General features: G+C 36.7%; 1 protein-coding gene across 14 annotated transcripts; it reads left to right on the top strand.

Moving 5' to 3' along the window:
* The first annotated feature begins 4,904 nt into the window (after nucleotides 1-4,904).
* On the top strand, nucleotides 4,905-20,529 carry LOC113709919 (retrovirus-related Pol polyprotein from transposon RE1). 14 transcript variants are annotated; one of them, XM_072065551.1, is made up of 7 exons: nucleotides 4,905-5,362; nucleotides 7,141-7,387; nucleotides 7,486-7,727; nucleotides 7,832-8,126; nucleotides 8,753-11,206; nucleotides 13,845-13,930; nucleotides 19,835-20,529. In XM_072065551.1, exons 5-7 carry the CDS (start codon nucleotides 8,754-8,756, stop codon nucleotides 19,891-19,893), a joined length of 2,598 nt encoding a protein of 865 aa, XP_071921652.1. In that variant the 5' UTR covers nucleotides 4,905-5,362; nucleotides 7,141-7,387; nucleotides 7,486-7,727; nucleotides 7,832-8,126; nucleotide 8,753; the 3' UTR covers nucleotides 19,894-20,529. The 14 variants fall into 14 exon arrangements, with proteins under 14 accessions (XP_071921652.1, XP_071921654.1, XP_071921653.1 ...); XM_072065553.1 differs by lacking the exons at nucleotides 13,845-13,930; nucleotides 19,835-20,529 and adding an exon at nucleotides 11,842-13,019 and having other exon boundaries at nucleotides 8,753-9,735; nucleotides 11,114-11,206; XM_072065552.1 differs by lacking the exons at nucleotides 13,845-13,930; nucleotides 19,835-20,529 and adding an exon at nucleotides 11,842-11,992.
* Nucleotides 20,530-21,414: the final 885 nt, after the last annotated feature.

The raw sequence follows: 21,414 nt of genomic DNA, 5'->3' as shown, positions 1-21,414 counted from the left end.
TAATATAAATTAGGGAACTTAAGTGGCGTGCCACTTTTACTGTTTCATTGGAGCTCAGGGACTTGACAATTTAGGAACTGGTTTAACTAATGAAATGGGTGAAATTGTTTAAAAAATGTCTTTTTCAGAAAGGTGAAACATATTTAAATTGTAGCACTAAAGAAGTTGTCAATTTCTTTTTTATTGATTTTTTTTATACAGTATGTATTATACAAAAATTGTATCTGTCTCCCTTCTTTTCTGAAATTCAAGTAAGAACTTACATACAACCCATAAGTAATGACAAAAGGGTGCAGAATATTGGCTGATTAATATCTTGTCGCATTTTGGGAGCTCAAGTGGGAATGTAAAATTTGGTTTAAATCCATTTGACTAGTGTGCAGTTTCAAAGCTTTAAACATGAGATACACAATTTTTATATTTAGTCTAACTCAGCCAAATAAATAGTTGTACATCTGCTTGGCGAGTTTAAGTGTAGAGATGTTTTATTACATTTGATGAAACAAGAGTATGAAGCCTCCTTGTTGAGTTTTTACTTTATGTTATTTAAATAGTCAAAATTAGTTCAAAAATAATATTGCAAGTCTTCTATTCTATAAGTTTCTATATTCTTTTTTTGATGTTTCTACCTTTTATGAATTCCAAAGAAATTGAACTTCTTTTGTCTTTTGGTGACTTTAATTCCAAGATTCAAAAACTGTTTTGAATAAGTTTCAACTATTATATGAAAACAAGATTAAAGTGATAAAATTTGTTGAGTCGATGGATGAATATTTTGGCCTCAAATGCCATTTTGAAAGGTGTTAATACTTTTCCTTGCTGTTATCATGTGCCCTAAATATTTCCATTGTATATCTATTTGATTTGCTTTATTAGATCTCATTTGCTATGTCAATAAAGTTCTAAACCTGAGATAATGACTTGTTTATCTTTTCACAGATTGGAAGCATATGCAGCTCTCCACTCCCAATTGTGCTGAGTCTTGTATCTCATGCTATTTATATTAAAAAAAGCGTCTCATGGGTGTTAGTAGTTGAGAGAAACAGGGCATTTCATAGCCTTTTTGTATTTTTATAATTTGTACCTTTTGAAACATTAAGAATATTGTAATGATATTGCTTTCTATTGGTAAAATCTGGCAGAGAAAGAAATCTAGCAAGTCCTGTAACTTACAATTATACTTGTCTTTTCTTTTTCTTTCTAGATGAGAGTCCTATTTTCTTAAGTCTGCTAATGTGGATGCACTTCACAGTTATAGTATTATCGGAAATTACTTTTGCGAATTGCTTTAGAAACTTTTGAATGGATAAATATAATACAGCTTTATCTAATTTTGAATGGATGAATACAATATTTATTGATGTGAATTCCTCCACGACGGTGAAATTCATCCTCATGATTCCCACGACCTTGATGGATAATTTCCAGGTTTGGTTGGCGGAATTCCTTTCGACCCAATCTAACCCTCTAAGTTGCGAACGCTCTTGATATGATCTCAACCCGCGACTTAACGAATTAGCGAACCAAGGAATTTGGTAGAACGGTACCACACACAAGTGTGGTTCTTATTTGATAAGCCAAGTTGAACTTCCTAGAAACTATCTAAGATGTTCAAGGGATGCTTGCAAGAAACCAAGAGAATTCTCTCAATTTTATTAATCAATCAAAATCTACCTATTGTTGTTGGCTTGAAGCTTATTTATAGCTTCTTACAACTCAAATCCTAATTCGACTGGGAACTAGGAATAATCCTAATAAGGTTTAGAAAACTAGAATTCAGTCCAACTATGGCCCATCATGGCCGAATCTAAACAAGTGGGCTTGGCCAATTTTAATAACTAAGAGTAAGACTAATGACTAACATTGGCAGGGACTCCTTGACTCGAGTCACTTGCTTTATTCCACTAACTTGAAACGAAAACTAATTAACTTGAAGCTTGCGAAGCTTTACTCCGAACCACCTTCAAAGATTGAACTACCTTCCTTAGCTTCTTGTACCAGGCATATCAAGATATTCAATTGCTCCTTCATACACTTGGCACGAGTTCTAGTGATTGGTCCGATTGGTATCACCCCGTCCTTGGTGGTAGCTTGGATGATCGCATCATTTATGATTCAGCTTAATATAATTTGCAACAATTATATACTATGTATAATTGGAAAAACATAAATAATTGGGTAAACTTGAAATTCAATTATGTACCATGCATAACTGGAGCAATCTAAATAACTAGGCAAACATGAAAATTTCCACCGAGCATCGTTCTCCTCCTAGTAGTTCTTGAAAGTGTGAAAGCAAATGTAGCATCAAATGTTTTATTTCTTATGCACGTTTGGTCCTAATGATTGATTTTAATCAATTACTACTAGGTCATGTGCCGGCAACTAATTTTTGTAAAAAATTAAAAAGTCAATAGTATATTACTAGCCATAATCTGTAATAAAAGATACCAAATACTAACATGCTAGTCACGTAAATAATTATTCTTTAACCTAATTGTTTGGTCAATCGAATTTTTATATTTTTGAACTAAAAACTAATTACTCACATAATCTGTTTTATTACAAATTATGACCAACAATATTCCTTTCAAGATTTTTAAACCTTCTTAAACAATTAATTGTCAGTGGCTAACAGCATATGAATGGATTCCAGTTACAGTTGGTGTAAATGAGTCAATAGGACTGCAATTACTTTCTTCCAAACTTTAGAAACTTGAAATGCCATCGTGCCTCAAACATTTATGACCAAAACTGCAATTCTCACCACCATAACATGTACAAACCAAAAATGTGTTGGCGGCAGCATAATCAAATATAGAGTTCCCACAAAATTACTACCTTGTAAATGATTTCTGATTCCTCGGGCTCCAAAGCTTGTCCTCTTTCTCCTGCAAAAGCCACCTTTTTGCTATTCGGATCTGCTTTTGTATGTTTGACTGAGAAATCCGACCCGCCTGAGAGCTTGTCTTGAGTGAAGTTAGCAGAGGCAAAGAGCAGCAGAGGATTTGTGCTAGTACTACTTGTTTCGATGAAGATTAACGGGAGAAATATTGGTGCCCATTCCGTTAAGAGATCATCCATGTCATCTGTCAATCGCAATGCTGGAGGTATTTCTGAGCATTTCCCTCCAAGGCCACTTCCTGTTTCATTACCCTTTTCTTGTATCAGCGGCAATTTTGGTTTTTTTTTGGCCCATTTTCATTCTGCTAGGAGAATTAAGTCTCAGAATAAGGGACTATTTAAATCTGGGTTTGCTGATAGTATTCACAATCTTGATGATGCCGTGGGTTTGTATAAGCAAATGGTCCGGATGAGGCCTCTGCCTTCTGTTATTGATTTCGCCCAATTGCTTGGCCGTGTGGTCAAGATGAAGCAATATTCTGCTGCTATTTCGATTTACAAAGATATGTGCTTCTTGGGTGGTATTCCTATTAATGACTATACCATGAATATGGTCATTAATTGTTACTGCCTCTTAGATAGGACTGATTGTGGTTTTTCTGTTCTGGGATCCTTCCTCAAGCACGGTTATTTGCCTGACGTTTGCCTTTTCACCACTTTACTCAAAGGGCTATTTGGACAAGGTAAGGTTCTTGAGGCACAAGAGTTATTCAGGAAGATAATATGTGGAAAACTTTGTCAACCCAATGATAAAATGTTTGGGACTGTAATAGATGGGCTGTGCAAGGTGGGGAACACTCGTGCAGCCATTGAATTTTTGAGGATAATGGAAAGAGGAAAGTGCAAGCCCAATACTATCGTGTATAACACCATCATTGACAGCTTATGCAAGGATAGGATGGTGGATGAAGCTCTTGCCCTTTTCTCTGAGATGATTGATAAGGGCATTCCCCCAAACGTCATCACTTGTAGTTGTTTGATTCAAGGGTTGTGTAATAATGGTAGATGGAAAAATGCTGAAAACATCTGGAATAGGATGGTTGATTATAATATTTCTCCTAATGTTTATACATATAACGTCGTGGTTGATGCGCTTTGTAAGGAAGGAATGATCGAAGAAGCCGAGAAGGTAATTCATACCATGATTCAACAGGGCAAGAGTGCTGATATGGTCACCTATAATTCACTGTTGGATGGCTACTGTCTAATAGGCCAGATTCCTGGTGCAAAAAGAGTTTTTGATCTGATGAATGATGGAGGAGTAGCTCCTGGTATTCAAAGCTATACTATTTTAATCAACGGATTGTTCAAGCAAAAGAAAGTGGATGAAGCTATGCATCTCTTTAGACAGATTCAATGTAAAGGATTGAAACCTTCAGTTGCTACTTATAACATTGTCCTGCAGGGCTTATTTAGGGAGGGAAAGTGTGCTACTGCAAAACGAGTTTTCAATGAGATGCCAGCTGCTTCACTAAATCCTAATTTTTACACTTATTGTGTCATTTTGGAAGGTTTCACGAAGAATGCAAATATGAATGAAGCATTGTTATTATTAGAGAGGATGGACTCTGACCGGGTAGACCTTGACATTACCATGTTCAATATCATCATTAATGGGTATTGCAAGAAGGGGATGCTTGATCTTGCACAAGACATTTTTCAAAGTCTTCCTAATAAAGGATTGCATCCTAATGTTGTGACATACAATACAATGATAAAAGGACTTTGTGAAGCAGGAAAGCTGAAAGAAGCTAAAGAGTTTCTTGTGAAAATGAAAGATGATAACTGTTCGCCAAATGCCCGTACTTACAATATCATCGTCCGTGGATGTCTTAAATGCGGTGAATATTTTGAGGCACAAATGCTTCTTCAGGAATTGTTTGCAAGAGGGTTTTCTCCTGATTTATCTACTGTTTCAATAATTGTTGATTTAGTTTCTAGTGAAGGGAACAATTCTATGCTGCTTGATATGGTTTTAAAGGTTGCTCCCTACACCCCTGGGTGAGCATCTTGTAACTTTTCTGGATAAAGGATTGCATTTTGATGTTTTGGCGTTTTGTCTGATCATATGGCCTTTGTGAAGCTGGGCTGCTAAAGGAAGGTAAATATGTTTTTATGCAAATGGAAACAGATGCTTGTCAACCTAATCACCTTCCGTGCAACACTATTTAATGGTTGTCTTAGAAGAGTAGATATGTCAAGGCCAGAATGCATCTCCAGAAAGTGCTTGCGAAAAGTTCCCATGAAATTCATCTACATTTTCAGTGTTACTCGATTTGGTTCAAACTGAAGGGAGCAACTTAATCTTCTTCATATGGTTCTTTAGTGGCTCCCAAATCCCATCAATATGTTTTAAAGCTGTAAATGGGTGATTGCAGATGCATTTTGTTGTTTGAGACCCTTGAACATCTCGTCTATTTGGGGATGGCATGGAGGGATAAATTGGGAGCGGGAGAAGGTACGTGCTATTGTCTTATCTCTCTCTCTCTCTCTCTTACTTGAATGACTTATAAGTGAATGAAACTATTTCACATTCGAGTCTGCAGAGGTCTCTAGATATTTTGCTTAAATTTTACTATTTAATTCACAAGTGTAATGGCTACTATATCGTACCACTTGCTGTCTTGTTCAGTTTAGGTCAAAACCATCATTTCCAGTTTGCTATTGAGTACTAAGTGCTCCATCTAATCAGCGAAATTGAAGTTTAACCTTTATAAAACACTGTTTTAGGAGTAGGTTTGATTTTTTTGGTCCTTCGTAATTTGTCTAAATTTTTTCGTTTCATAGCTTTTGCCGATGACTAGTCTTTTCATTCACTTTGCCTTTGCTTGTCTGAGCACCTTTTCATGGGTATTTGGCTTTTCAACTAGTCTTGTGTTTCTATTCTGTCCAAATTTGTGGGCTAAGGTCTGCATTGTGAAAGACGTTGTTTTCAGAAACATTTTGTGCAGAAAGGTACTTTGAAAACAAAAGAGGGTGGTTATTTCCATAGTAGCATTTTCTACAATGTTATTGTTTTAGGGTTTCTTTAGGATTGAACAATCAAGTAACATCTTGAAACATCTACAATGTTATTGTTATTCGATATTTGTAGATTTGGCGCCAGATTCAAATGTTTTCTCCAAGACCAAATGAGTGAGTAATGGAAGCTGGAAATATTAAATGGATGAGAATTGGTCACTTGAGACTTTTACCCATTCTTTAATTTTCAAGCTTTGCTAAGATCTACTTAGTTGCTCATGGTTGACTCATTTTTTCGAGTTTTGAGTTCCTCTCACTGTTTTCTGTTGTTGTATTTATACCTCTGAGGAGATTCTCTGGGAGGTTTTCTCATGACATAGTTTTGCTTTGAAGTTACTTTCCATGAGCTTTGCATTTGGCAGTAGAACTAGACCAGTCAACTGTTCAGATACCTGCATCATTGATTATCAGTTCATTAGTTAAAATATGAGTTTCATCACCACTTGGCTTCAAAGACTAAAGGCATCTACTCTATAAAAGGCCTTTAAAACGAGGCAAATCAGGGATAGATACAAAAGAAAGTAGAGAGGAAGCCGGGAAAAAAAACCGAAGAAGTTAAAAATTAGCAAATCTGATTTGTCAATTTTCGACTCATCAACTGTCTTAGACTTGACAATCTGATCTTTATTCAGTTGATCATATTAGCGGATCATTCTTGGGCATTTGAATGATGTTCATGAATCAGTGCACTGTCCTGTGGTCGTCAAAAGACACTTCCTCATGCAACTAACGTTAAGAATGCCTGCAACAAGATCGACGGTGCTTTAAACACCCAATTATGATGCTCTTCAACATCTGTTTTGGTCTTTTATGCATGGTTTGTAGTACCAAGAGCCAGAAGATTCTGAGGCTTTATGCCATTAAAATGTGCTGTAGCCTTCAATCATATTAACCTAAATGCAAGAACTATCATAACAATCAAACTTAATGCCTTCTTGTGTTTAGATCATCCATCGACTGAAATAGATTGGATGGCGCTTTGCACATTCATTTTCTGGTAGTTGCATACTGACAAATCCCTTGTTTATTTAAACGCTTCATCATATGACCCTTTAAGAGTAATTGTGTTTTAGACCACATATTTTAAGAATTAAAAACAAATTTAAGCAATCAGTGAATTTCCTATGCATTCATGGTGCTTATATTTTTTTCATATAAATCACAACTCATCTTTTTTGTTTTTTTGGGTACTCCATAACGTAATTTGTTTTGAAGGCTATGAAAGGCAAAAACGGCTAAGATGGTCGATCTACTTGGTTTGAATTGCCCTAAAATGACAAAAATGCATACAGGGGCCAATTTTTACCTTCTTTTTTCAGCTGCCATGAAAGGCAAAATTGGCGTTGATTCAAGGTTAATTACCCTAAAACCCATGTAGTGATTTAAGGTTGATTTAAGGCTCTAGACAAATGTCAGTTAGGTGATTTGGTGTGGGGGAAGCCAGAGAAGCTGGAAACTACAGGTCGCATACTTGCCTTGGACTACTATCTCAAATGCAATGCTTAGGTGGTGATAAAATGTGTACTAAATTTTTGTTCTTTTAATGCAACTAACATACAGTGGTTGAAAATGGGGGAAAACTGGAGTGTCGGCCAATGGTAATTATTCTGTCTTGGAAGAGCCTTGCAAGAGAAGAGCACAATTCTTGTCTTAGATGAAGCCACTGCATCTGTTGATACTGCAACCGATGGTACAATACAAAAAGATCAACAGTCAAGAATTTAAAGATCGAACGGTGGTTACTATAGCTCACAGAATCCACACAGTTATAGATAGCGATATTGTATTGGTCCTCAGTGATGGTAAGAAAACAAATGAACATCTCAATTTTTTTTTACATGTACTTCTAGTTGTGTACTCTTTGGTGTTCAATTCATTAAACTCATGATTGTTGTTCCATGAACAGGGTGGATAGCAGAGTATGACACACCAGCAAAGCTACTGGAAAGAGAGGATTCTTTCTTCTCAAGACTGATAAGAGAGTACTCAAAAGATCAGAGAGTTTTAGTAGCTTTTCCAAGTTGCAAAGCTAACTCTGATCACAAGATGCACGAAAACCAAAGTGGAGGCATCCTGACCACCAAGATATCATAATTACTACGGTGTAAGTGAAGTCTTCTCAGAAACAAAAGAAAGTTTGGACCAGTCATAGCCACAATAAAGGCTACAGTTCGTGGCTGCAGCACCAAGAACTCCTTAAGGTACATTAGATTAGACAAAGCATTCTTGATTTAATTCTCGGGTTGAAATATGTTTTGTCTACAGATTTTGTTCTATGTCAGAAAACCATAATAGAGAGATCTCCACAATGTAATGGAGTCATTCACAAACTACTCATGCAACTGCCAGAAAAAAAACTGCTTTTTCAATAACATGAGTTGCAGTTCATGATCGAACTCCCTATTTTTTATCAATGGTAGAGATTATGGCATAAGATGATGGCAGAAATTGTGGCAAAGATTATGGCATAAATCATGCCCACGATTTGTTCATTAATTGTGTATATATAGTTACCTAGAATAGAATATCAGTAATTAGGACATTAGCTGTAATTAGCTATGTATAGATGACTACCTAAAATAGATTGTACAGAAATTCTTATTTAAGGGAAATGATCATGAAGTAAAAGGCATTCAGCCAATTTACTCAAAAATTGTCATGGTACTAGAGCTAGTCTCTTGAATCCATAGCTGGATATTTGAATCATTTGGTTAGTTTTCTGGGTTGATTAATTTCTAATCAACATTTTGGCTTTGAGATTTTTTGGTCAATCAATTTTGTGATTTCAAAATTGCATTGAATTTTTTTTTCTTTCTCATTTTTTAAGAATGTCTATTGAGAATTCTTTTGGAAGCTCCCCTACAGAGACTTCGGCTATCAAATTTACAGGAAAGAATTATGCGGCCTGGGAATTTCAATTCAGAATGTTTCTGAAAGGGAAGGACCTTTGTGGTCACATTGATGGGACTTCTCCTGCTCCCAAAAATGAGAAAGAACTTGGTCAATGGGAGGCAAAGGATGCTAGAATTATTTCTTGGATTTTAGCCTCCGTTGAAGCCCATATGGTGAACAATTTGCGTTCATTTGGTACAGCTAGGGAGATGTGGGGTTTTCTGCAACGCATATATCATCAAAATAATACTGCACGACGATTTCAGCTTGAACATGAGATTAGTACCTTCAGTCAAGGTAATCTCTCTATTGAGCAATATTATTCTGGATTTATTAACTTATGGAGCGAATATACTGGTCTTATCTACTCTAAGGTACCTAAGGAGGCCTTAGGCAGCCTTCAACAGGTTCATGAAGTTAGTATGCGTGATCAATTTTTGATGAAACTGAGATCAGAATTTGAGGTTACTCGGGGTGGATTGCTGAATAGAAATCCGGTTCCTTCTTTGGATGTTTGTCTTGGTGAATTATTACGGGAAGAACAGCGATTGGCTACACAATCTGTTCTAAGTGCATCTGGAGGGACATCAGAAGTTGTCAATGTTGCTTATGCTGCACAAGGGAGGAATAAAGGAAAGGGATCAATGCAGTGCTACAGCTGCAAGGAGCTTGGACATATTGCTCACAACTGTGGTAAGAAATTTTGTAATTACTGTAAACAGAATGGACATATTATCAAGGACTGTCCTACACGACCAGAAAACAGGCGAGCTCAAGCTTTTCACGTTGCAGTTCCAGATCCTACTGTTATTGGTCCTACACTTACAACCACAAGCACCAATCAGGCTGTTATTACTCCAGAAATGGTCCAACAGATGATTCTCACAGCATTTTCTGCCCTTGGGCTTCAGGGCCAAGGTAAGACAATCTCTTCTACTTGGTTTGTTGATTCTGGAGCATCCAATCATATGACCGGCTCTACTGATTCGTTACAGAATTTGCAGCAGTATACTGGTAGACAAAATATACAGATTGCTAATGGTAGTAATCTTCCAATTACAGCCATTGGTGATCTTGGACATTCTTTTCGTCATGTTTTTGTCGCTCCTAAGTTGGCTACTAGTTTAATTTCTGTTGGTCAGTTGGTGGATGATAACTGTACTGTCAACTTCTCTCGTGATGGTTGTCGTGTGCAGGATCAGATGTCGGGGAAGGTGATCGCAAGGGGGCCTAAAGTGGGAAGATTATGTCCGTTGCAATTTGCTATTCCTAAACCTTTATCTTTAGCTTCTATGATTGTTGAAAATAAGGTTGACGTTTGGCATAGGCGATTAGGTCATCCAAATAATGTGATACTATCTAATTTGATGAAGTGTGGTCTTCTTGAACAAAAAGATCAGTGTTCTACTCATGCATTGTCTCTTGATTGTTCTGCTTGTAAGTTAGGAAAGAGCAAAACTTTACTTTTTCCTACTTATGGTAGTCGTGCTAATGCATGTTTTGAGATAATACATAGTGATGTTTGGGGCATTACTCCTGTCATTTCACATGCGCATTATAGATATTTTGTGACGTTCATTGATGACTATAGTCGGTTCACATGGATATATTTTTTGCGCACCAAAGCTGAGGTATTTACTGTTTTTCAAACTTTTGTGGCTTATATTGAGACACAATTTTCCACAACTATTAAGATTTTCCAATCTGATAATGGTGGCGAATATGTGTCACATAACTTTCAAGCCTTCTTGCAACATAAAGGCATTCTCTCTCAGCGATCATGTCCTTATACGCCCCAACAGAATGGGGTGGCTGAGCGTAAAAACCGTCACTTGTTGGATATTGTTCGAACATTACTCTTACAGTCTACAATGCCGTCTAAATTTTGGGTTGAAGCTTTGACAACTGCAGTATATTTGATTAATCGTCTGCCTTCTCAACAATTGGGTTTTGACTCTCCTTATTATCGCCTTTTTGGTGTCCATCCTGATTATCACATGTTACACCCATTTGGCTGTGTTTGTTTTGTTCACTTGCCACCTCATGAGCGTCACAAGCTTACAGCCCAATCAGTTCGGTGTGCTTTTATGGGTTATAGCACTACTCAGAAAGGATTTTTATGCTATGATGTTGTTGCTAATCGTTTCCATGTTTCTAGAAATGTAATTTTCTTTGAGCATGAGTACTATTTTCAGCAGCATGTTTTACCTTTCAAGCGTGTCCTTCTTCCTAGCTTTGATGATATCTCGCCACCAATTGAGCGTTTTAAACCCGGCATTGTCTATCAACGGCGCAGGGCTCCATCATCTCAAATCCTTCCCGACCCAGAACCAATACCTGCTCCAGTGGTTCTTCGAAGATCTTCTCGTATCCGTCAACCTCCTGCTAGGTATGGCTTCTCTGCTACTTTAGCTAATACTGCAGTTCCTACCTCTTATTCTCAAGCAACTAAGCATGCATGTTGGGTAAAAGCTATGCAAGAATTTCATGCTCTCCAGGAGAACCATACTTGGGATATTATTCCATGTCCTAGTGGTGTTAAGCCCATTGGTTGTAAGTGGATTTATTCCATTAAGCTACGGTCTGATGGCTCACTTGATCGATATAAAGCGAGGGTGGTGACACTTGGTAATAAACAAGAATATGGAATAAATTATGAGGAGACATTTGCCCCCGTCGCAAAGATGACAACAGTACGCCTTATTCTAGCTATTGCTGCTTCTAAGGGCTGGTCATTGCGACAAATGGATGTTAAGAATGCCTTTTTGCATGGGGATTTTAAAGAAGAAATTTATATGACTCCACCATCAGGGTTATTTTTTACACCTTCATTTGATGTTTGTAAGTTGAAACGATCACTCTATGGTTTGAAATAGGCTCCACATGCTTGGTTTGATAAATTTCGTTCTATGCTTATTAATTTCTCATTTGTCCAAAGCCAGTATGACTCCTCTTTGTTTCTTTGCAAGACACCTAAAGGAATTGTCCTGCTTCTGGTATATGTTGATGATATTGTTATTACAGGGACTGCTACTGACTTGATTTCTAAGCTTCAAGACCATCTTCAAACTTCTTTTCATATGAAGGACTTGGGTCCTTTACAGTATTTTTTAGGTCTTGAGGTGCGTTCCACCTCCGCTGGTATCTTCTTACACAAGCATAAATACATTCAAGAGTTAATTGCTTTGGCTGGCCTTCAAGATGGTCGTTCAGTTGATATTCCCTTGGAGGTGAATGTTAAATATCGTCATGATGAGGGTGCTTTTCTATCTGATCCTTCTTTATATGGACAATTGGTAGGCAGCCTCAATTATCTGACTATTACTCGGCCTGATATTTCTTTTGCTGTTCAACAAGTCAGTCAATTTATGCAAGCCCTTAGGCACCTTCATCTCGCCGCTGTTCGTCGCATTGTTCGCTATTTGAAAGGCACTTCTGCCCGAGGTCTTTTCTTTCAAGTCGACTCTCCTATTCGTCTGGTTGCATACAGTGATGCTGATTGGGCTGGTTGTTCTGATACTAGACGTTCCATTACCGGTTGGTGCATGTTTATTGGTAACTCTCTCGTTTCTTGGAAAAGCAAGAAGCAAGATCGGGTGTCTAAGTCTTCTACTGAGTCTGAGTATCGGGCCATGTCCTCTGCATATTCTGAAATTGTTTAGCTTCGTGGATTGTTGGGTGAACTTGGGTTTCCTCAAATTGAGCCTACTCCGCTCCATGCAGATAACACTAGTGCTATTCAAATTGCTGCTAACCCAGTATTTCATGAGCGTACCAAGCACATTGAAATAGATTGTCACTCTATTCGTGAAGCATATGATGCTCATGTCATCTCTCTTCCGCATATCACCACTGCTCTCCAAACTGCTGATGTGTTTACTAAGGCTCTTTCCAAACCTAGACATCACTTTCTTGTTGACAAATTGATGCTGATGCTAGCTGATCAACCAGCATCAATTTGAGGGGGGATATCAATGGTAGAGATTATGGCATAAGATGATGGCAGAAATTGTGGCAAAGATTATGGCATAAATCATGCCCACGATTTGTTCATTAATTGTGTATATATAGTTACCTAAAATAGAATATCAGTAATTAGGACATTAGCTGTAATTAGCTATGTATAGATGATTACCTAAAATAGATTGTACAGAAATTCTTATTTAAGGGAAATGATCATGAAGTAAAAGACCTTCAGCCAATTTACTCAAAAATTGTCATTTTTATGTATGATCCAAACCTGTGACTACAATTTCTTGCAAAGTTGTGACTAAAGATTTAAACCAATGATAGAAGACTCTAAAGTTTTTAACCAAATATTTGTAAGTCATGTAACTTATCTAGTAACAATCTAATAATGTTCTGAAATGGAGAATAACTCATAATTAAGGAACAAAAGTAGTGGAAAAGAAGTTGGATAGCTGAAACTAGGAAGAGTAATGAGAGGGAGGTTAGTGAGTTAGATGAATTCCAAGAAAGATGATGGAATTTTTTTTTTTTTTAAAAAAAATGCCATTGGATAAAACTCATTATGGTATGGGTCTTGGAGTCACAACCAAAGACCAGAAGTATTTAGACACTAAGCTTCCTGGTTGAACTATTGCTACAAGGAGCTACGAGGAATTTGGAGAAATGGCTTGGAGATACTGTAGCTACATTTGCTGTTTGGTCCATTTCCTAAATTCCATTTTAGGTGTCAAATTTGTATGGCTGCTGAAGAACTGACTTCAGTCATTACCAGATTCTCAATTATTTTCAGCATTTTTTTTAGAAACAGTAAATGTATGCATTTTGCACTGACTTAAAATCTAAGAGCGCAACAGGTCAAGCAACTGAACTCTTCAATCAGAGGGCATATCTGTTTTCCTTTTATTAAATGTTAATATTAACTTTTGGTGCGGCAAATGATGATTCCTTTAAAATTTTATGCATTATTGTTTATCACCAAGTGCGTGCTCATTTGTCACTAGTCAAAGTTTAAATTTTATATTGAGCTTTATCCTTTTCTGATATTGTTCCTGTTGTAGTCAAATGTGCAGAGAGAACAAAGAAAGAAGCCAGATCCACCTTGCATGGAGGGAGCGGCAGAGTTGCCATAATTGCCATGGGATAGGTTTGTATACCATTCCTTCACATTCTGAGCTTCTCTTATTTGTTCACTTAACTATATGGTATAATAGATATTAGCACTGGAAGGCAAATAGATAGAACACTTGAACCTAATTATGTTTGCAAGTCTTATAATTGTAGTTGTTATGAACCTTTTGCCTGTAGCAGTAATTCAAACCTTGCACCTTTTTAATTTTTATTTTGGTCAATGTCCTTTGTCAACACAACTTAGATGGCTGGACTAATTATGAATTTATCTGGAACATTAGGCCTCCTAGAGTATTAATTTGGTCCTAGTTCAATCCGCTGAAGCACCACTGTTTTGGTTCTAGTATGAACTATATGTTGCCTTCTATATATAATCTTTCTAATCTAGTCTAGCTTTCTTTTTTGTTGTTTGCCGCCGCGCCGGGGGGGGGAGTTAGTTCTATCATTGAATCTGCTACCTGTTTCTTCGTAGGTCAAGCTAGAACCAGTAGTACCCAATACTATGCCATGAGTGTATAGTATATAATCTACTTTCCCTTCAACTTCATTTTCTTGATGCATTTTTGTAAGGCATTGTTCCTGACTAGACTGAATCGATCCCTTACTAGCCACTTTTGATACCATAGATGCCTGACTGGTTTATGAGGCAGTGGAGAATGGCCAACTTTAGCAATAAAGGAGCAACTTGAGGATGCTAAATATCATCTCCCTACACATTTCCAGGGTGATAGATACTATTTGGATCAATGGCATTGTACAAGACTGAACTTCTTTTCTAGACAGCAAACAAATACGTCCCTTCGTAATCTAAATGTAAACTAAGAAAAAGAGAGAGAAAATACTCTTTTTCATATATTTGGACTACACAATATACAAATAAATATACACAAGTGTAACTTAATTTAGATCCTAAAATCATGCTAATCTAAATCAATCTACTACCTAATTAATATATGATACTATAATCATATGATACCTAATTAATATATGATACTATAATCAAATTTTTCCTAATATTTACAATATCAAATCTTTTCATAATATCAGATCACATATCTTCAACACTCCCTCTCAAGATGGAGCATAGATGTTTATCATGTCCATCTTGCCACAAATGTAATCAATTCTCGGACCATTTAGAGGTTTAGTGAAAATATCAACTAACTATTCTCCAATTTTCACATGACTGGTTGAGATCAAGTTTTGCTGGATTTTTCCACGAACAAAGTGGCAATTAATTTTGATATGCTTTGTTCTCTCATGAAAAACTGGATTTGATGCTATATGAAGGGCAGTTTGATTGTCACACCATAACTTCATTGGAAGTGAATTATTGATTTTCACCTCACACAATAATTGATGTATCCATATAAGCTCACAAGTGGATTGTGCCATAGACCGGTATTCAGACTCTGCACTAGAGCGACATACTACACTTTGTTTCTTACTTTTCCACGATACCAAATTACCTCCAACGAAAACACAATATCCAGTTGTAGATTTTCGATCAAATTTAGAACCTGTCCAATCCGCATCTGAGAAGCATTCAACATGTCCAGTTGTAATCTGAGAAGCATTCTTACTTTTCCACGATACCAAATTACCTCCAACGAAAACACAATATCCAGTTGTTGATCTTCGATCAATTTTAGAACCTGTCCAATCCGCATCTAAGAAGCATTCAACATGAGAATGACTATGATTACCATATAGTATACCACGTCCTGGAGTTTCTTTAAGATAACATAAGATTTGCTCTAAAACTGCCCAATGGGTGGTTCTTGATGAGGACATAAGTTGACTCAAAATACTAACCGGATATACAATATCCGGATGAGTCACAGTAAAATAATTCAACTTCCCCACTAATCGCCGGTACATTTCAAGATCTGAGAATAACCCCTCATCATCTGCTGTAAGTTGCATGTTAGGGATCATTGGTGCACTACATGACTTAACACCTAGCTTTCCTGTTACTTTCAAAAGATAAAAAACATACTTCCTTTAGCATAAGAAGATACCTTGTTTACATTTGGTAACCTCAATACCTAAAAAGTATTTAAACATACTCAAATCTTTTGTCTGGAAGCGCGATTGAAGAAAATTTTTAAGAGCTGCAATACCTACATTGTTACTACCAGTAATAACAATATCATCAATATAAATCACTAATAAGATAATACCAACTTCAGATTGTTGATAAAAGATAGAATGATCAGAATTACACTTCTTCATGCCAAACTCTTGAACCACCTCACTGAATTTCCCAAACCAAGCACGAGAACTCTGTTTTAAACCATATAATGACTTTCGGAGTCTACAAACCTTACCAGACTCCCCCTGAGCAACAAATCCAGGTGGTTGCTCCATATAAACTTTCTCTTGCAAATCCCCATGAAGGAATGCATTCTTAATATCTAGCTGGTACAAAGGCCAATTATTAGTAGCAGCAAGGGAAATAAATAATCGAGCAGAGGTGAGTTTTGCGACGGAAGAAAACGTGTCTGAATAATCCACCGCATATGTCTGAGCATACCCTTTTGCAACAAGACGAGCTTTGAGGTGAGCAAAGAACCATCAGGATTGACTTTAACAGTAAACACCCATTTACAACAAATAAGTTTCATACCTGTTGGTAGATGAACCAAATCTCAGGTATCATTATTATCTAGGGCCATCATTTCTTCCTCCATAGCAGCCCGCCAACCAGGATGTTCCAAAACCTCAGATAAGCGTTGAGGAAGAGATATTGAATCTAAGAAAGCAGTAAAACAACGCAAGGAGGGAGACAAATGGTCATATGAAACAAATGATGAAATTGGGTAAGTGCACTATCTTTTACCTTTTCTTAAAGCAATAGGCAAATCAAAATTGGAATTTAGAGACTGAGGAAGCGGTGGATCAGAACTCGGATCTATTGAAAGAGAAGGTGGTGGAAGATGTGAATCTATGTGTTGAGAACGACGAGAATACACTTGACTGATCGGTGGTCTTGTAGGAACAGTTGTTGTAACAGTGTAGACTAGAATATCATCTCCCTCCCCCTGACTACTATAGACATTAGACTCAAGAAAAAATGAATGCGTCTCAAAAAATGTAACATCAGCAGAGCCTAAATAACGATCTAAAATTGGAGAATAACATCTATACCCTTTTTGAAGACGTGAATAACCCAAAAACACACACTTGAGAGATTTGAGATCTAATTTAGACACTTAAGGACGGGTATCACGAACAAAACAAGTACACCCAAATATGCGTGGTTCAATGGGGAATAAAGATTGGGTTGGAAACAAAATTGAATAAGGAATCTCACCTGCAAGCACAGAAGATGACATGCGATTAATTAGAAAACAGGCTGTTGAAATAGCATCTGCCCAAAATTGCTTAGGAACTTTCATGTGAAATAGAAGGGCTCTAGCAATTTCTAATAAGTGCCTATTTTTCTTTTCAGCAATACCATTTTGTGGTGGTGTGTCAGAACATGAATATTGGTGAAGGATTCCATTTTCTGACATATACGAATTAAAGGATTTAAAAAAGTATTCTTTTGCATTATCACTTCGCAAAATGTGGACATGCACATTAAATTGTGTTTTTATTTCAGAACAAAAGGAACAAAAAATATTAAATAAATCTGAACGACTTCTCATTAAATATAACCAAGTAACACGAGAGTAGTCATCAACAAAGGTGACAAAATACTTAAAACCAGATTTAGATACTATTGGACAAGGGCCCCACATATGAGAGTGCATTAATTCAAAGGGCGATGAAACCCATTTATTGACTCTAGGCAAGTAAGGCAAACGATAATACTTGACAAATTAGCATGACTTACAATCTAAATGGGATAAATTTTAAAAATTTGGACACAACGTCTTCAAGGTGGGTAGAGATGGATGACCAAAACGACAGTGAATTTCAAGCGGAATCAAAGTGGAGGAACATGCAACAAGTTTCGGCAATTTCGATGAAGGGGTTTCAAGTGTATACAGGCCGCCATACTCACGTCCTTTACCAATAATTTTCCCTGTCATAAAATCTTGAAAAACACAATATTCAGGAAAAAATGAGACAGACCACTTGAGAACTTTTGTAATTTTACTGACTGAGAGTAGATTAAACGAAAAATTAGGTAAACATAAGACTGAATATAAGGGGATAGATGACATAGGAAATGCTATACCAGAACCCGCAACTTAAGCACATGACCCATTAGCCAAAGTAACAATCGGATGATCTTTGTTAGGATTAAAAAAGTAGAGAATACCTTTATTACCGGTCATATGATCTGTTGCACCGGAATCGATGACTCATTTGTTAGAAGATGACACAAGGCATGTAGTAGGTTTACCTGAGTAATCAATAGAAGGAGAATTGGTATTAGAAGATGGGTTAGCAGATTTTTGTGAGGCCTGGAACTTAGTAAAGTGGGCAAACTCATCAGCAAAGATAAGTATGGATTTGTCAGAAGACACATAATTGTTTTCCTGGGTTGCGAAATTTGCAGACGGGGGCTGCTGTTGAGTCTACTATGAAGGTCCCAACACGTACGTATGGTATGACCTGGTTTCTTACAGTGATAACAGACTCGTTGATTTGAGTTGTATTGTCCATGACCAGCAATCTCACCAGTCCCATTTTTGCCACTGTTTCTACTATTATTTCCTCGACCAACTCTACTTCGACTCACGAGAGCACTAGTAACATTGGAAGTAGACAAAGATCTTTCAGTTCTCAACACTCGTGTGAAAGTGTCATGGAGGGAAACAATCTCTGGGTTAGAGAGAATTTGTGTTCGAACAGCATCAAACTCAACTAGTAATCCTGCAAGAAAACTCATTACAGCCATTTGTTCCCGTTGAGACTGTTGAATTTTTACATCAGTACTAAAAGGAAGGAGAGAATTCAATTCTTCATACACGTTTAAAATCTAAAAAAATATGCTGTAAGGGATCTCTGCTGTTTTTCCGGACGGTAAAATTCCTTGCAAACATCATATATATGATTTAAATTACCCTTACCAGAATACAAGAAAGCCAAATAATCCATAAGATCTTTAACAAACTCACAATGATTGATGAGACTGACTATCTCATTATCAATAGAGTTTCAGATTTGCAAAAATAGTTTTGTATTTTCCCTAATTTTTTTCCCCATAAACGGGTGGGTCATCAGTGAGATGATCATCTCTATCGATGCTGCGTAGATATATTCGAATAGTTTTATTCCAATCCAAAAAATTTTTTCCACTCAATTTGTGTTCAATAATTTTTGATGTTGTAGGAATAATATCAAAAATTATTGTTTTTATCTCTCTACTACTACCTTTCATATCTGCTATTATAATTCACACAAGAAATATCTAAAAGTGACTCAACAGGGTCACGTCAAAAGACAAACTGACAACAGAGACTAAAGCTTTGATACCATGTAAACTAAGAAAAAGGGAGAGAAAATATTTTTTTTTCATATATTTGGACTACACAATATACAAATATATATACACAAGTGTAACCTAATTTAAATCTTAAAATCATGCTAATCTAAATCAATCCACTACCTAATTAATATATAATACTATAATTATATGATACCTAATTAATATATGATATTATAATCATATGATACTATAATCAAATCTTTTTTCATATTTACAATATCAAATCTTTTCATAATATCAGATCACATATCTTCGACACTAAAGAACCTGTTTTTTTGTTTAGCAATGCCACTCTTTAAAGCTAATTGACATTTTATACAGTCGTTTTTGGAATGGAATGCTGCATTTTCCTCTACTTGTATTCGTATTTGTTTAATTTTACCTTCATTTTAAGTTTCTTTAACAACTACAGTACTTTTGAAATATGGGAGGTGGTTTCACAAGTTGCGTGACTTTGCATCATGCATAATGCAGGGAGGACAAATTTCCCACATCTTACCATACTTCCTAAAGGAGCATGGCCAAAATGGTGAGGTTTCAGTATAATTTCTATGTTTTAATTGTGTCCTGGAATATGCTCTTGATCTGAGGATTGCCCACAAGTTGCCCGCTGCAGGTGCAGGGACTGGTGGGAGTGGTCTTAGCTACTGCTCTCGTTGTCTTGGGACTGGGGAGTACCGGTATATTATGGGATTTCACTTCATGAAAATGAAAAGTGATGTATCTGAAGGTATTACAAGTCATCAGGTTCAAAGAAAACCAAGAAGACGGAGTCCAGAAGATTTACTTCGAAGAGATGAATTAGATTCAACTTCAAGAGAAATTGATAACTGTCTGCTTTGCAATTTGAGTACAAATAGTGAAGCACTGCTGTTGTTCATTCAAGGTATAAAGTGTGGTTGGCAGCCTGGGGTAATTTCCCGAGGATCGGTGGACCCGCTCTCCTCGGAGTTAGGAGACTAGTCGGGTGTAGGTCCGGATACCCCTAACTGGAAAAAAAAAAAAAAAAAGGTATAAAGTGTGGTTGGAGTTACTGTTGAGAAGGAAATAGTAGTTGTGGATATCCTTAAAGGTCAGGAGATATTATTGTTATTATAGATATTGTCCTTTCAGGCTTTTTTTGAAGAACATCATTCTTTGTAGGTTTCCATGTTGGTTTGGGGATGGCTGTTAAGAACTATACTGTGTACCTGATCGTTTAAATTAGTTTTTGGTGTCAATGCTAAGATATCATACTCCTTCAGCAAATCCATTAGAGCAAACATAGGGCGCAGCATGCATTCTTCTCCTGCGTCGATCGAAGTCGAATGATACAAATTCCAAAAGGACGCACATGGAGATATCATATTTGACAAGAGGGAATTGATAATCCTCGCACAGAAATTCAATATTGAAAAAAAATGTGATGCTACTGATTATAATGTTACCAGTGAAACGAACCAGGAATAACCAAAGCTCCCAAATTATTTATATATACTGGCATCAAGTCGTTCAGTTACAAGTAAAAACTATTCTACACCACAGGTCAGGTACATAAGAAATATCATACCACAGGGGTGACAAAGTCCAGACAATATTAGGAAAATGAAATGCTGGATGCTACTAAAGAATGAAAATTTTATCCGCAACATTGCTTCCAGGCCAGAAGCTGTACTTCACAATATTCTATGAAAAAAAGCTCACTCGAAACTGATCAATATTCTATGCCCAAGCAGGAATAGGGTTCAAAGCTTCCCTGAAAGCCAAGATATCAAGAAGAAACGTCAAAAAATGAAGGTAAAAACTGAGAAATCCTCCTACAGAGTTTTATAAACCAAGCGCTGAATCAATTAGAGAATGTTCAAAGCACCAATTGAAATATGAAGCATGCATTGATGTCCCAATGCTGAAGCAAGAGTTCATACAAGATGTGATGGGCCAACTAAACTATATCAAGGGAGAAACAAAGCTCTAATTTCCTCTGCTCTGATCCCATCTTCTTTTTTTTTTTTTTTTTGATAAAAAGGAAGTTTCATTAAGTTCCTCTGATCCTTGTTTAAATGTATTTCACCAAG

This window comes from Coffea arabica, chromosome 9e (assembly GCF_036785885.1).
Source record: "Coffea arabica cultivar ET-39 chromosome 9e, Coffea Arabica ET-39 HiFi, whole genome shotgun sequence".
Lineage (NCBI taxonomy): Eukaryota > Viridiplantae > Streptophyta > Magnoliopsida > Gentianales > Rubiaceae > Coffea > Coffea arabica.
The sequence above is the reverse complement of the archived record's forward strand: the minus strand, read 5'-3'. Positions and strand labels throughout refer to the sequence as shown.

Excerpts from the sequence above, each read along its gene's own strand:
- LOC113709919 (XM_072065542.1), top strand. The coding sequence starts at position 8,754 with ATGTCTATTGAGAATTCTTTTGGAAGCTCCCCTACAGAGACTTCGGCT.